At 40.3% G+C, this 16,286-nt stretch overlaps 1 protein-coding gene across 1 annotated transcript; it reads left to right on the top strand.

Moving 5' to 3' along the window:
- Positions 1-3,356: 3,356 nt before the first annotated feature.
- Cacybp (calcyclin binding protein) lies at positions 3,357-13,538 on the top strand. The gene is made up of 6 exons (XM_003474671.5): positions 3,357-3,596; positions 7,304-7,523; positions 8,940-9,036; positions 9,258-9,357; positions 10,814-10,911; positions 12,699-13,538. Exons 1-6 carry the CDS (start codon positions 3,576-3,578, stop codon positions 12,853-12,855), a joined length of 693 nt encoding a protein of 230 aa, XP_003474719.1. The 5' UTR covers positions 3,357-3,575; the 3' UTR covers positions 12,856-13,538.
- The last annotated feature ends 2,748 nt before the right edge of the window (positions 13,539-16,286 follow it).

Genomic DNA, 16,286 nt, shown 5'->3' with positions numbered 1-16,286 from the left:
CTTTGAGGGTTTGTTTCACAACTTCCTCGATAATCATTTAGGGATGTGTTAAAAATGGATTATCTGGTCTATTAAATCCATTAAAGCACATACACAGATTGCCTACTGTGCAGTCTTTTGTGAGACGTAGTGAAAATGAGGCTGATATAGGCGAATGCAACTCCCAACCTACTAGATGTCCGGTATGAGTTCCTGTTCTCTAAAATCGAAGAATGGAACAATGGAGGTTAAGCGCAGAATATATTTATTAAGAGAACCAAAGCTTCTCAGGAGAGAGACAGAAGTGGTCCTGAGTGGGCTGCCAAACACTCTCTTTCCCAGGGATTTTTATAGAGCAAAACCACAAGGTGAGGCATTGTCAAAGGTGAGGGAAAATGGGAACTTTCAAGGCTGATGGGCATGAGGTGGGACAGAACTATGGAACCAGTAAGATATGAGTCTAATTGCTCAGGAAAGATTGATTAAATTAGGATCCAATAGGAAAGCCTGTTACATAGCAAGTGGGAACCTTCACTGGTAAAGGGATTAGATTAGTGGCTTCTGGCTTCCTCAAGGTGTCCAGACAAGTATTTAAATATCAATCCCTAATATTTATACATAGGGTGTGGTTGCATTTGTTTTGCCTTTTGTCTTGAGAGCTGGCTCACAGCAGATGGAGTCTGTCTCCTCCAAGGCTGCAAGGTATCTGGTTTTCTGCTCTGGCTCCTTTGAGGGCTCAGCCCTGACTGCCTATAATATTTCTAACTCAGCTACCTGTAACCCGGTGAACTAAGAGAATCTGCCTCTGAAGAGCTTACACTCAAATATCACTTCTTACCCTCAGCACTGTTGACATTTTGGGCCCCTTGATTCTTTTTTGGGATGGCTGTATTGCACAATATTTAGTAGTGTCCTTGGCTTCTGCTTACTGAATGCCAGTAGTATTTCCCCCATATTTGTGACAACCAAGTATGTCTCCAGGTATTGCCAAATGCATGGAGAGAGAAGTGAGCAAAATATCTACAACTGCACTCAACTAAGAACAACCACTGTAACAGGAAAATGATTAAGCAATCTCAGTGGTAAAGTGTATAAAGAAAAGGTGGCAATGTAGAGAGAAGTGTTGAGTCTGCTGAGGCTAAAATTGGTACAGTGGTTTTTGATACGCATCCTTTGTTGCTCTATACTCCTGTCATCAAACACTAAATTTTGTCGTGAAGACATTTTGCACAAATATTCAAAGTTCTAATCAGTTCACTGAGTAAGAGAGCTATCTTGGATAATCTACATGGCCCTGACTGAATCAATTTGGAGGTCTTAAAAGCATCACCTAAATTTTCAGGAGAAGAATGGAATCCCACCTGGGAAGTCAAGTTCTCTCCCTGATTTATGGATAAAAGCTACCAGTGTTCATGGGGCACAGCCTGTCTGTGATCTTCCATTTCTGCCTGAGTATGGACTTACTTAGCCAATTCCTACCACTGTGTAAACCAACTCCTTATTTATTCTCTCCTACTAATTCTGCTTCTCTGACTGAACTTTGATTAATATAGTCTTATGATCCTCCCCACTTTTTAGAGACCTAAAGACAGTAAGGAAAAGATCTATGTGACCTGTAAGAAAATTCTAGGCAGAAAGGAAGAACAGAATACAGACCTGGAGCTATGAGCAACACCAGTGGGTTCAAGGAATAATAAAACCACTCGTTCTTAGAGCTGAAAAGGGGAAGAAGGAAATGTGACAGCCTGAACATGAGAAGTGGTTTGATTCCTGCCACATTTTGAAGATTAAGACAGCTCTGGCTGATATTGAAGACTCAACATGCTCCTTTGGCCTGAGTGATTAAGGCGGTTTTACCCAGTGCAATGAGATAGTTGTTCCAATTATGTTCTTAATTTCAGGCTACTTGTTGGACACTTCTTTTAAAAAAATAGAGCATAAACTTACATATAATAAAATACACAGCTTTTCATTCATGCCGGGACCCACTTACGTGTGCTGGTCTTCAGCTTGTGGGCTCAAGTAATCTTTCCTCCTCACCCTCCCATCAGAGCTTGTAATATTATCACCTCAGGAAAAAAAAATCCCTATTGTCCCTTAAGTATAATCTACAAAAAAGACTGCACAAATATAATTTTACAGCTCAGTAAAATTTCTTATATAAAAAGTGCACACTCATCTATAACCAGTATCCTCACCAAGATTACCTGAATGTGAAATGCCCCCTGGTGGTAACATCTGTCATTGTCTTCCCTACTCCAGGAAAGACTGGTCATCTTTAATTCGTTTGCGTATAGGCTTTTTTTTTTTTTTTTTTTTGTCTTTCTCATTTTTTTATCGGTACCGGGGATCGAACTCACGACTACCTGCTTGCAAGGCAGGTGCTTATGCCGCTGAGCTAAATCCCCAGCCCCAGGCTTGCTGGTTTAACTTCATTTAAATGTAACTGAACAATACGAACTCTTTTTGTCTCGCTTCTTCCCCTTAATGTCACTCTGTGTGTTGTGATCATTCGTATGTAGGGCACTGCCGATTTTTTTTACTGCGATAAGGGTCAGTCTGATTTTTTCCAGTTTTTCTTTCCTCTGATTTGTTGATTCTAATCGTTGATCCGTAGAGCTGCATACTGGTTACCTGACTTCTCAAGGCTGTTACGTTTCAGCTGCGTTGTAAACGTCTTGATGAGGCCAGAAAATAAAATCTAAAAAATGGGGTTTTCAGGAAAGAACAATTGCAAGAAGCCTGGATACATTGCCTGACATATCGAATCCAACCACGCGTACACTCTCACAGAAAGGCCCGTTAAAGAGGTGAAAGCAAAGGAAAAGAAAGTTTTAACACTTAAAGGGCAGCTCTGTATCAGTAGCGCTGACGCAAGCCGCTCACCCTCTACTGCGGCGAGCGGTGACGTCACCACGTCGGAAGTGCTAAGCGAGTGACGTCTCCATCGCGCCTAAGAAGCTGTTAGCTCCAAGAATCTTCCACTGACTAACATGTTCGTTTTTTCCCACTTTAACATAACTAGGTTGTTCCCTCTCCCTTTATTGTCGTTTTCTCTCGGTGGCTCATAGAACACCCTTAGACAAGATGGCTGCCTGCCTAGCCTGGTGTGCTAAGGAGGACGGAATCGGCGGTCTCTCTACCCAACTTCCGACTTGCACTCGGAAGCTCTGAACGTTATTTCCGGGGCTGAAATAAAGTAGCGGTTTCCGGTTGTGAGTGCGCAGCCGCGGCAAACCCGGGGCTACTGGACGCGCACGGTTACCGGCTGGGACGGAAAAAGCGTCACTTTTCTCGAACTGCTTGGTGCAATCGCGAGAGTTAGGCGTTGCTAGGAGGCTCGGTAGGCGGGGCCAAGCGCAGCGGGGCGGGGCCGAGTGCAGCCGGCGGTGCTCGGGGTGGGCGGAGGCAGCGGCCTAGCGAAGGTTCCAGAGTCGCCGCGTGCGGAGGGCGGACGGCGGCATCGCGCAGGTCGGACGCACTCCTAGCGGCTCTCGCTGGTGAGATCCACGCTTGTGGAGGGTGTTTTGTGGCCGGCGGTTCCTGTCTTCGCGTGCTGCCTGCAGTCTGGGCTTGAGGTCCGACACTGCCCGACCATGGCTTCAGTTTTGGAGGAGGTAAGGGGTCCGGACCTTCTCCGGCGCCGCCCGGCGCGGCCCGCGGGCCGATCTGGGTTCTCTGTGCTGGAGGCGCTGCCGGCCGGGCGGTGCCGGTCCCCCTCGCCTTCCTGAGGCCCTTTCCGTTAGCTTCCAGCGGCGGGAGCCGGGAAGCGTCCTGAGGTCCGGACCGCTGCTCAGGCCCATGCGTCCGCGGGCGGTGGCGAGGGCTCTGCCCCGGGAGCCGTGCCGTCTCGGGCGAGCTCCTCTTCCTGCCGCCGTGGCGCCCGCTTCTCAGGGTCGCTGGGGTAGGTATTTATTCCAAACGTTTGAGACAGTGCTTGGCGAACAGCAGTCTACTATATGCTGACTTAAAACAAGCAGTCGGAAAGTTCGTTGTTAGTAGGACATTGAGCAGCTTTTGTTGTTGTTGTTGTAGTAGTAGTTATTAGTTCTGAAAGCTCTGAGGGTGGGCTGACTTAACTTTATTGGAGACTTGGTTTGCTCAGCGATAAAATGGGAATAATAATGGCATTGCACTTTCCCTTGCCCTTGTAGGATGGCAAATACTGTAGTGTTTGTTACTCAGTGTTGAGGATCTGTTAAGATTTGCCTTGTAGAAAATGTTAGTCGATTAGAATAACAAGTACTGGGAAATGCTTAATTTGCTTTTTTTTTTTAACGTTTAAAAAAATTAAGTAAAGAAAAATTCAGGATTTGTGTTGAAGTGTTGGTCTGAGTGTCTAGTAGGGAACTAGTTTTGGGTACCACGTGCCCCGTGGAGACTTTTGGGTGACCTTACTATGGGTGTAACATTCTGTAAACATTACTGACCGCCTCCGTTTGGTTTTGAAATAAAATTTATCTTTTTAACTACTTTAAAGTGTGAGCTTGGTGATTTTTTGTGTTGTGCAGCCATCCTCACAATATTTTCATCACCCCAAAGTGTAAGAGCCGGTTAAATGTCCTTCATACAGTTAAGACAGTTGTGACCATTCACCTCACCTCACCCCCAGCCCTTGGCTCCCAGTAGATCTTTTGTGTCTGTGAATTTGCCTGTTGTAGGTATGTCTTTTAAATGAATCATGCTCTGTGTGGCATTTTGGGTTTTTGGCCCCTTTATCTTAGTGTAATGTGTTCCATTGCATCTGTGGTGTAAGCATGTATCATGTCATTCTTTTTTATGGCCGAATAGTATTTCATTGTACAAATATAGTATATTTTGCTCATCTCTTTATCAGTTGGTCACTCGAGTTGTTTCCCCTTGTTGACTGTTAGGAATAAGGCTGTGAATATTTGTGTACAGGTCTTCTGTGAACATGTTTTCAGTTCTCTGGGATATAGACTTAAAAGTGGAATTGCTGGATCTTAGAGTAACCACAAGAAATATTATGAAGAGTCGAGTTTCTGGGGCTTTTTTGTGTTTATGGTACATCGTGGTAGGTGTGAAGTGGTGTGTACAACTTCTGTCCTTTTGGTTTCTGTCTGTACATCTACAGAAAAGTCTGTTACGGTTCTTTGCTCATTTGGGGGCAATTTGGTGGTAAAGCCCTTCGTGAATAATTGTGAAGTAGTTAAGAAATAATGGAGTAGGAATAAAAGGCAATTCTTTCCATTGGTAAACGCATGCCAAGAAAGCCAGGAAAACGGCATGCTGATTAGGTCAGAAAGTACTCTCTGCCCCTAGGATGACTTTTTCTAAGTGCAGAACTGATGGTACGCCTTTGCTCTTTTCAAGTCTGCAGGTACAAAAACGGAGGAGCTACAACCTGCAGGTTGCTTTAGTTTATACCGTACTTTTTTTATTGCTATTTTTGGTACCAAACTCACAACTTTGCACTTGCACTTGCCAGGCAAGCATTTATGCTGCTGAGCCCCTGACTCATTTTTTTAAATAAACCCCTGCTTAGAGAACAAGTACAGTAATTTTACATGTTTATGTCCACATTAGAATCTGCATGAATTTTTTGAAACTGTTACAAAAAAAGATTATTGTGAATTAAAACATTGCTTCTAGCTTCAGAAGAAGTGTTTGGGAGGGAGGTCTGTGTAAGATGTGTTTTATTGGAGGGGAAATTGGGGATAGGCACTGAGTACTGTTTTTTTATACCCTGTTAATTTGTTACAGATTGGTGAAATAGGGCATTTGAATTAAATGACATAATAAAAGATGAGGTAAAAGAAAAGTAGTTTTCTGTTACTGCATTAGATCATTAAGAAACCAGCTTTAAAATTCTGTACTTACCGTTTAAAGGATATTTTTTTAGTTTCTGGGGATTGAACAACTCGCCCTTTACACTACTACGCTCAACTCTCCTCTTTAGCATTCCATTTTATTTTCTGTTTTTCTGTTAGTAAATTTGCTTTTCTTTTGCCTCAGTCTCCCAGAATGCTGAGATTACAGGCACATGCCACTGTGCCCAGTTTGAGCCTTTTACTTAATGTCGAGCTATTGTATAGTTTTATTTTTTTCAGCCATGTTGCTCATATCAAGACAGAAATCAGATTTTTGGAAAGATGGAGAGCATTGATTTTATAACTCAGCATAATTAGGAAAAAGAACTTAAACCTAGGGGCTGGAGATTTAGCTCAGCGGCATAAGCACCTGCCTTGCAAGCAGGCGGTCGTGAGTTTGATCCCTGGTACCGATTTAAAAAAAAAAAAAAAAAGAACTTAAACCTATTAATTTTCTAAGTATCTTTAACTAAATTTTCATAAGATGTTGGCTCTATCTCCAGAAAATAGGAAGGACTTACAGGTTACGTATTAAGTGATGCATGAGAAGAACACAATAACCTTTTCAGTTAGTTTTTAAAGAGTTCGTTGCATTTTGGAACATCTGTCTCAGGTTTCCCATCTATGCAGCCAAGCTCAGACTTCTGTCTGTAAGACTGACAAATGCCAAACAAGATTTTTTCTTAAAAGCTGAATTTTTTTCTTCAAACTTTTTTTTTTGTTGTTGTTGTTACTGGTGATCAAACTCATGACCTCACGCTTACCAGGCAGGCGCTTATGTTGCTGAGCTATATCCCCAGTCCTCTTCAAACTTTTTATGTGAGGCATGTGACTGGGAAGATCAGTGAGGACCAGTTATTAAAAGAAAGTAGAGCACTCATCTCCACCAACTAGCTATAGCCCTTGGCCACACGCAAGTGGTCTTTTTTTTTTTTTTTTTTTTTTTTTTTTTTGTCTTTTTCCTTTTTATCGGTACCGGGGATCGAACTCACCACTGCCTGCTTGCAAGGCAGGCGCTTATGCCACTGAGCTAAATCTCCAGCCCCGCAAGTGGTCTTTAATAGTAAAAAGTTTCTAATAACTTATTATACTACACTGAATGTTAACAAGGAAATCTCTGAACCCTTTTTTAAAAAAGATTTTTGTGTTCTTTTATAAATCTTCCAAGTTTCTGGGTTTTGTCATTGTTATTGTTTTGGTACTGGAGATCAAACTCAGGACCTTCCGCTTGCCAAGGCAGGTGCTTGTGCCACCAAGCTAAATCCCAAGCCCTCTTCTAGATTTCTTACAAATAAAATGTTCTAAGTAAAGGCAGATAAAGTAAAAAATTGAAAAATTTGGAGTTGAATTGTGTAAAACTCAGTAAATTAAAGGAAAAAACTGAAGATGCAATTCAATTCCGGAAAATATTGATGAACTTCTTAATTTTTAGCTCTTCTTTTGGTGAGTTGAGATGAGAAGTCATAGCTAACTTTCCTTCTGTTTCAACACAGCTGCAGAATGATCTAGAAGAGGTAAAGACGTTGCTGGAAAAGGCTACTAGGAAGAGAGTTCGTGATGCCCTGACAGCTGAAAAATGCAAGATTGAAACAGAAATAAAGAATAAGATGCAACAGAAGTCACAAAAGAAACCAGAACTTCATGACAGTGAAAAACCAGCTGCTGTGGTTGCTCCCATCACAACAGGATACACAGTGAAAATCAGTAATTACGGTATGACCTGCCCCTCCATCTAGCCCTCTGCTCCGCAGACAGCACCCTCCAGCTTGGCGATTCAAGCTTTGTGGTTTGTGTGTTTTATGTTGACAGAGTTTATCTATGTTAGACTGCAGGGGGACAGTATGTACTGAAATGGTGTTTATTAGATGTTAGTAGGTTAGCTAGATAAGTTTTGATGAGGAATTGGGAGTCTTTTAAGCTTGTGTTTAATCTTGTCCTGGAGAGGAATTGAGGAAGCTAGAATTGAATTTGGACTGCACAGAGAAGTGGAAATTACAGAATTAAACAGTGTGGGTGTTTAGCCATCCAGCATAGTAGAGAATTATTAATATTTAGGTGTAAGTCAGAATTATTTCCCATATAGAGTAAATGAGTTATCTTTTGTTGTTCTGAGACAGGGTCTTACTATACTGGTCAGACTGGCCTTGGACTTCCTGTTAGCCCGGGCTGACCTCACACCAGCAGTGAACTTCTTACCCTCCCAAGTGCTGGGAACACACCTGGCAAGCTAATCTTAAAGTATATTGCTAATCTTAAAATATATTGATCATATTTTTATTCTAAGGAATAAAAAGGATCTAGGCTTTGTGTTAAAAATTTGAATTTGAGGGCTGGGAATTTAGCTCAGCGGCATAAGTGCCTGCCTTGCAAGTGTGTGGTCGTGAGTTTGATCCCCAGTACTGATTAAAAAAATTTTTTTTTGAATTTGAAACTGAGTTTTCCAGGTTAGATCTCTAACTTGTACTTAATTGTTTTGAAGATCAGTTTCTTCATCTAAAATATTTACATGGATATTCCCCATTTAATGACCAAATTCAGGTCTTCCAACGTCCCGCTGCTAATGAACTCTTTGCCAAATGGGGAACTATATATACTATGTACATTCTAATATGCAGACTAAAGCAGTGGGTAAAGGAAACTCACAACATGATGATGTTGCTTTTATTTGCACAACTCTTACACAGCTCCTTAGTTAATGAACTTAATTCCTTCCACGATTTTGGACAAGAACCAAATCACATTCTCCCATAAAGTCAACATTGAACCTAACCGCTGAATTTGAATTGGTTCTTGTCCAGTTTGGTTTGCAACTAGAATTGTGAAAAAATTTAAGTTCTGAACCAAGGTACCACACTATAACAGAACATAAAAAAGACAGCAAAAATTACTGTATTAACAAGCTGAACTGTGCAAAACAACTTTGAGGCTCTATAAAGAAAAGGTACAGAGCTGTAAAAGTCAGAAAACCAAGCAGTTACTAAATAAGGCATATCTGTACTTTGATTTCTATACTGGGCTTTCATATTTTGACTCAATCATTGAGTTTTTGTATGAACCACATGCATCTTGGTGTTCCAGATACGGTTTGAGAGACCAACTTACAACTCATCTTTTCCTTTTTGTTGGTAGGTTGGGATCAGTCAGACAAGTTTGTGAAAATCTACATTACCTTAACTGGAGTTCATCAAGTTCCTGCTGAGAATGTACAGGTGTATTTCACAGAAAGGTGAGTTTTTCTCATCACGGGAATGACAGTGATCATTAGGAGTCAGCCTTACTGTAGGATTCTTTTCTACAGTACAGGTGATAAATTCTCCTCAAATTCTAGAAATATGTTTTATACTTACTTTGAAGGGGTGTAGAAATCATCTGGCATAGTCAAATGTGTATGCTGGCTTTTTTTTTTAATGAGAACTGTAAAGATAATACATTCACTGTTGTTTTTAGGTCATTTGATCTTTTGGTAAAGAACTTAAATGGGAAAAGTTATTCTATGATTGTGAACAATCTTTTGAAACCCATCTCAGTGGAAGGCAGTTCGAAAAAAGTGAGTGATTTTTTTTCTTTCTAATCATTATTTTGTGGTACCTCATTAGATTGAACATGACTCATTTGGAACTGAGATAACTGTCTAATTAGAATTAGTTTACCCACTGTGCTAGAGTATCCAGACTGTGGCCCTCTGCCTGTTCTGTAAATAAGGTGTGACTGGAACATCACCGCTGCTGGTATGTTGGTCGTGGCTGCTTTCATACTGCATGGCAGAATTAAGTAGGTACAGCAGATCCATGGGGCTAATGATAGAAAATGTTTACTGTGTGGCTCTTCACGGAAAATATTTGCAAGTTCATGTTGTGCAACAGCTTGTTGTAAGAATATTGTGTTAAATACGGGAGCAGAAGGTATGTACATTATGGCAACCCTTAGGTATACTGTGCATATATTTTTTAAACACATAGAGGAAATCCTAAGTACTTAACCTATTTATAGTAGAGGTTATAAAATACTGAAAGCTCTCTTTTGGTCTTTGTCTTTTTGAGACAGTGTCTCACTGCGCAGTTCACCTAGCCTTGTGCTTAACTTTGTGGCTCATGCTGGCCTCAAATTTGCAGCTTCTCCTGGCTCAGCCTCCCAAGACCTGGGTTTACAGGCGTACACCACCATGCCCAGCTTGAAATTTTCTTAAAACTTAATTCGTACTTTTCACTAGTGACACAATTTTCTGTTCACTTCAAATAAATGAAGTTTAGTACATTTGGTACATATATATTGTATTCTACTGTGTCACGTATAGCAGCTTAAAAGTAACATTAAATGCAGTTTAGTGTTAGCTTGTGTTACTGCAGTGTTCTTCCACAATCCCATAGGTGAAGCGCTATTCAGAAGACTCCTAGCATTTACACTGACGACTGTTTTTTTGGTTGTTTTTGTTTTTTTAGGGGGGTTTTTTGATACCGAGGATTGAACTCAGAACCTCATGCTTGCTAGGCAGGCGCTTGAGCCGCTGAGCTAAATCCCTAGCCCTACACTGATGATTGTTGAAAGAATTATGTGTCACACCTTCCTTTCCCATTCTCTTGACCCTCTGTGCTTTCCTCTAATCACTGAAACTCAAACACTCCTTTTCTTCAAACATACCAAGAGCAGCTCATCCTGAAGTCATTCTCCTTGCTCTACAACTGCCTGGATGCCCTTCTCCTGGATCTTAGGGTTCCAGTCGTATGTCAGAGAAGCCTTTGTGATGAGGTTCTTGCCTGCTTGTTTATCTTGATGACACTTAACCATCTGATTTGTTGTGCTGTGTTTTGGGGAGAGGGTTGCACTTAGCAGTTGTTGAAGGTATTGAAATTTTACTTACATACGCTTTCCCCTCAATGAGTTTTCAGACTCTAGCCTATTCATAACGTATTAGCACCTGGATAAGTCCTGCACTTACTGGACACTTAACTGAGGAAATAATGATTCTCTAACCATACTTTTTTTTTTCCCTACTTTTCCTTTAGATCAAGACTGATACAGTTCTTATCTTGTGTAGAAAGAAAGCGGAAAATGTTCAGTGGGAGTACTTAACTCAGGTTGAAAAAGAGTGCAAAGAAAAAGAGTGAGTCTGCTTTTCATTTCTTTAAGGTTCTAACAGTGTTCTTGCTGGGGTTATAGTTTGACTGTGAATGATAGAGCAGTCCTTAAAGTTTGATGGACCATTGATCTCCTGCTGTCATTTTTTTATTGTCTTAATCGCTTTTCAACTGTCAGAGCCTGCTTGAAGAGGACATAGCCTAGCGAGCTGGTTTGTAAGGAGTTTTTTATTGTTACAGATGGCTCTTTAGTACTGGTTTTTATTCCCAGATGTAGAGATTTGTCTCCGTAAATTGAGCCTGTTACCAGTGCTTTGTTTTGGGAGCTCTGGAAAGGCTCAGATGTCTGTATTACATTTTTTAATTTCTCAGATTATTAAAATTTTTTTTATTGGCCAGCTTTTCCCCTGCTGGGACAGAATACCTGACACCTAGTGTCTTTCTGAACTCTTTTTGCTTTATTGTCTTTGAACAGCACTTTGCATCGTCATGTTAATAGGCCTTTCCTCTTATTCTGTGGGCATAGTAATTTCTTCTTTTAAAATGAAGTTTACTGGTACATTTTACTATTTCCTGGTATACTAATGACCATACTCACCATAGGGGGTTTGTACCTATACATGACGTAACTTGCTTCTTCTATTTTTCCCCATTCTTGCTTCCCTTCAGCCCCTCTCCCCCATCTTACGTACGAAAGCTTTGTTTGCAGGTTTTTTCCTGCCTTCCTTCCCCCTTCTCCCTCGCTCTGCACCTTCCCATTTGAACAGTTACTTCTTACTTCACAACATCTATTTTACATTTTGGTCCTTACTTACCCTTTTAGTTTCATTTTTTTTGGTACCAGGGATTCAGCTCGTGGCCTTGGGCTTGCCAGGCAGGCGCTTATGTCACTAAGCTAAATCCCTGGCTCTACCTTTTCTGTTTCTTATACCAGAGAAACAATACAGTGTTTACAACACATGTGTCTTATTTTATTCCACTTAGTATGATCTCAGGGTGGATCCCCTTAGCTAGAAATGTCTCAGGTTTATCCTTCTTTATGGCAGAGGTAGTACTCCAAAAAAAAACCATGTCTTTATTCACCAGTTGAAGGGGATTTGGGCTCTTTGTAAGATTTAGCTATAACAAACTGTGCTGCTATAAACAGGAGTGTGTGTATATCACTGTAGAGTGATGCTTTTAATTCTTTTGGGAAGGTGTGTGGGTAGTATAATTTGAATAAAATGTCTCCCAGTAAAAGTAACGGTGAAGATGTCCAGTGATGGACATCCTGATTGACATTTTGCTATCCCATATTTTTCAATTATTTGGTCTGTTACATCTGATCTAAATTGTAAGTGACTTTTTGAACCTCCTTGTTTTGAATGAATTATAAGTTCCATATTGTTTGGCCCAGAAGATGCATAAATAATTTTTGTAATAATATTTTTTCTCACTTTTTGATGGCAGGATAGCTTGTTAGACGTTTGTCAACTGTGTCAACATTACCCATAGAATTATAATCATTGGTCACTGCTGGAATTTTGTTTTAGCTTCACTTCTTTCAAGTTCTATCATTTCTGTATTATGAATGAATAGCTGACAATAAGCAGATGTCTTTTCTGTTTCATAGTGTAGACTTCTCTGATATGCTAACATTTCCTTTTTCACTCTTGCACTGTGTGCAAGTGTGTATTATTAGGATGGATTTTGTCTGTTATATTGTGAATATTTTGATTGGGCAGTCTGGCTTCCTCTTGTCTCTTCTGTTAACAACTTCAAATTATATGGTTCCGAGTGTTGACTTTCCTATTATTGTGTTTTGTTTTAACAGAAAGCCATCCTACGATGCTGAGACAGATCCTAGTGAGGGGTTAATGAACGTTCTAAAGAAAATTTATGAAGATGGAGATGATGATATGAAGCGAACTATTAATAAGGCCTGGGTGGAATCAAGAGAGAAGCAAGCCAAAGGCGACACAGAATTTTGAGACTTTCAAGTCCTTTTGAGAACTATAGTACAGAAATACTGGTGTTTCCAGTAAGGGAATGTTGGTGAGCTGCACATAGAAATTTGACAGATAACTACAAAGCCTTCACAGTAAAGGCACCAAATTCTCCATTTCTTACTGGAGGATTTATTTAAATGAGATATGTTTATTAAGTACTTCCTCCAACGATGGTTTGTACCCTGGCCATTTTGTTCACAAAAGGTTTACCTGGCATTCTCATCAAAATATAAAAAGTCTTGCCTAATGAAAACAATATATTATGTATATTTTTGTTCAGCTAGGAGATAGAAAACAAAAGTATTTGCTTGCCTGTAAGTTACAGATGTCATTCCCCACTAATGTAAGAATAAGAGTAAAACTGAGTTTTTGTATAAAATTCAAATTTGTGCTTCAAATTTACTGTAGAGCCATTGATCCCTGATTGCCAGGAGCAGTGTAAGTAGCAGGGATTACCATGCACTAACGCAATCATAAACGTTCCTCTCTAGATTTAAGTATATTTGTTAACAAATATGGAATTGAGGTAAAAGACAAGCATCTTCATATAGTATCAGTAAGTTATACCATGGGTCAGATAGCTTCAAAACTAGTAATCATCAAGTAAAAATAATTAATTTGAAAATCGTCTATTCCTGTGTTCAATAAAGTTGGATTTTTATGTACAGTAGTTTCACTATGTGTTTGTCCACAAGTATGACGACGGGAAAGTTAGGCTGGCTTAAACTCAGAAGGCAGAGGGAGGTGCCAGGGACCTTCATCAGCACGTCATAATGGAAGTAATAGCCAGTAGTGTGGTGACGAGAAAGCAGGTGCGTGGAGGAGAAAGGAAGTGTATCCATTCAGACTACAGATAGGCAGAATTTGGTAAAAGTGGTAGAATTTCAAGTTAATGTATAGAAAAAAGCCTGTAGACAGCTTTTGGAAGTACTTAACATAGTGTCTCTATGATGTTGGACATGAATAAAAAGACGAGAATAGAATGGATAGAATAAACAATTTATATGACCGTTTTAGAATATGATAGATGTCTTTTTAAAACAGTAAAGATAGATTTTAATGAGACTAACAATTAAAAATAGGTCTGTTAAGCAAACATGGTGACACTTAGGAGGCTGAGGCAGGAGGAGCACTGTGAGTTTGAGACCAGCCTGGGCTACACAGGAGACCCTGTCTCAAAAACAACAAAATAAAAAACAAAAACAAAAACAAAACAGTACTGTGGATACATTCCGTAAACATCAAAAGATCTAAATGTAAAAATGAAAGTATACAAGTACTAAAAGACAGATTTTCACTGCAACCAAGAATTGGGGGGGAAATTATACTTTGACTTGGAATCTAAAGGAAAACTAAATCTTTATAATATTGATTACTTTTGGTGAGAAACCTACTATGACCACAAATAGCAGAGTGTTTCCAGCAATGATGAGTGGTTGATAAATGATTGGTACTGGGCATCAAACTCATGCTTACCAGGCAGGCGCTTGAGCCACTGAGCTCAGTCCCCAGCCATGACCTTTAATAGGTGCTCACTTTGTTCAAGAAAAGAAATACTCAGAAACTGTACTTTCTATCTCACTGAAAAACTCACTAAACAGATTGTTTTGAGTGTTGAGGTGGTGGGAAAAGGTGTGAGATGAAAAGGTCAAATGCAAGTTACCTGACTGTGTCATAACTAAGTATCTCACTCGGTGAGACAATTCTCAGCACCCTCATTTTAAAGGAGAGGCTTATTTTGGCTCACAATTTGTAGAAGTTTCAGTCCATACTTAACTGGCACCAAGCCAGGGCGCATGGCAGAGGAGAAAGCTCAGCATGGCAGCAGGAAGCAGCAGAGGGATCAAGGGAGAAGAGCAACACTTCCAAGCCACCACCCCCTAGGCACCCAGCTCCTTAGACCAGGTTCACCTCCCAACAGCACACCCCACTGATCAGCCCTTCTGGACTGGTCCAGTGAGGGTTATCATGTGTGATCCAGCTGCTTCCCAGAAGCCCCACCGTGAGCACGAGGCTGTGGAGGGGCCCCCTAGATAAAAAACACCAAGATACCTCCATATGAGGGAGAACTTAACCGTCAAAATGGTTACACTGGTAACCATCATCAGGATACAGCTAAGTGGGAAAACTACAAAACACCCCTATTATTTCAAGAAGAAACTAGTAAACCAAAACTAGTACATTATTGCCCATGGGGAGAAGTTGGAGGTGAAAGTGCTGTTTCTGTGAATATCTTCCTACAGTTTCCACTTTGAAATCATAAAATTTAACAGAAAAAAGCAGCCAGCTGTAGTGGCACATGCTGGTAATTGGCACTTCGGAGGCTGCGGCAGGAGGATTGCTGAGAAATCAAGGCCAGCCTGGGCTACATAGGTAGCTTAAGTGAAACCCGGTCAAAAAGTAAATACATAAACTTCAAAACTTTCTTGATCTATGTGGTTGCTATAACAAAAATAACATACTTGATAATTTCTAAGTGATAAAAACATTTCTCAGTTTTGTACACTAAAAAGTCTCAAGAGTGCTAGTGTTTTTTGGTACGGCTTCCAAGGTAGTAGTTTTTAGCTAATGTAGGAAAATGATGGAATCAGAAAAACACTTGCAACCCTTGATGAAATGACAGCCAGGGTAATAGTCACTAATGAAATACATAAACCATAAGGCAAGATATTAATTAGTGATGAACTTTTAAGTGCAAGGACCAAGCTGACCTTACCTGATCTGTCTAAGCATATGTGGTTGGAAAAGCAAATAACACCATTGAAAATTTACCACTGCAAAATGTCCTGAATCTAGTCCAGCCTCTAGATGTAACTGTTGGCTTATAGGAAACTTAGGTGACAGGAAAAAAGGAGGTCTGAAGAAGCATGGCCAAAATGTTAGACAGCTTGTTTTCCCCAACCAATGAAAGACAAAGGAGAAAAGGCTAAGAAAGGCCCTTGTGAAGCAAAAAGGATTGTAGGGAAATGGTTGCTGAATGAAATGTGGATTATGTTTAGGACCAAGTGACCAAACAGTTGGAGAGAGGATAGGGTATTCTATCAATAACAAACTAGAAAACCAGCAAATCTGCTCTAGGATTTAATACTAGTTATAATTTGAGATATTAGAGGACACTTGGTGAATTACCATATGAATTTAGGAAATGCAAACCCAAGGTGTACCTTAATTCCCTCCTATATCCTGTTGGAATTCCAGACTATTCAGTTGTATTCTAGATTTCTCCACCAGGTATCCCAAACACTGCACGATGAAACCTCAATTCCCATCTTGCTTCTCTTGATCTATTTTATATATATATAAAAATATGTGTATATATATTTTTTTGGGGGGGGGGGTCTTTTTGAGACAGGGTCTCACTGAAGTTCAGGCTGACCTTGAACTCACCATGTAGCCCAGGTTGGTCTCAAATT

Source organism: Cavia porcellus, unplaced genomic scaffold (genome assembly GCF_034190915.1).
Source record: "Cavia porcellus strain 051 isolate PalLab524CR breed Dunkin Hartley unplaced genomic scaffold, mCavPor4.1 scaffold_29, whole genome shotgun sequence".
NCBI classification, from domain to species: Eukaryota; Metazoa; Chordata; class Mammalia; order Rodentia; family Caviidae; genus Cavia; species Cavia porcellus.
Note: the sequence above shows the minus strand (reverse complement) of the source record. Positions and strands in the feature narration are given on the sequence as shown.

Coding starts and splice junctions, on each gene's coding strand:
- Cacybp (XM_003474671.5), top strand. CDS start 3,576: ATGGCTTCAGTTTTGGAGGAG. Junction 3,597..7,303: donor TGGCTTCAGTTTTGGAGGAG/GTAAGGGGTCCG, acceptor GTTTCAACACAG/CTGCAGAATGATCTAGAAGA. Junction 7,524..8,939: donor AGTGAAAATCAGTAATTACG/GTATGACCTGCC, acceptor TTTTGTTGGTAG/GTTGGGATCAGTCAGACAAG.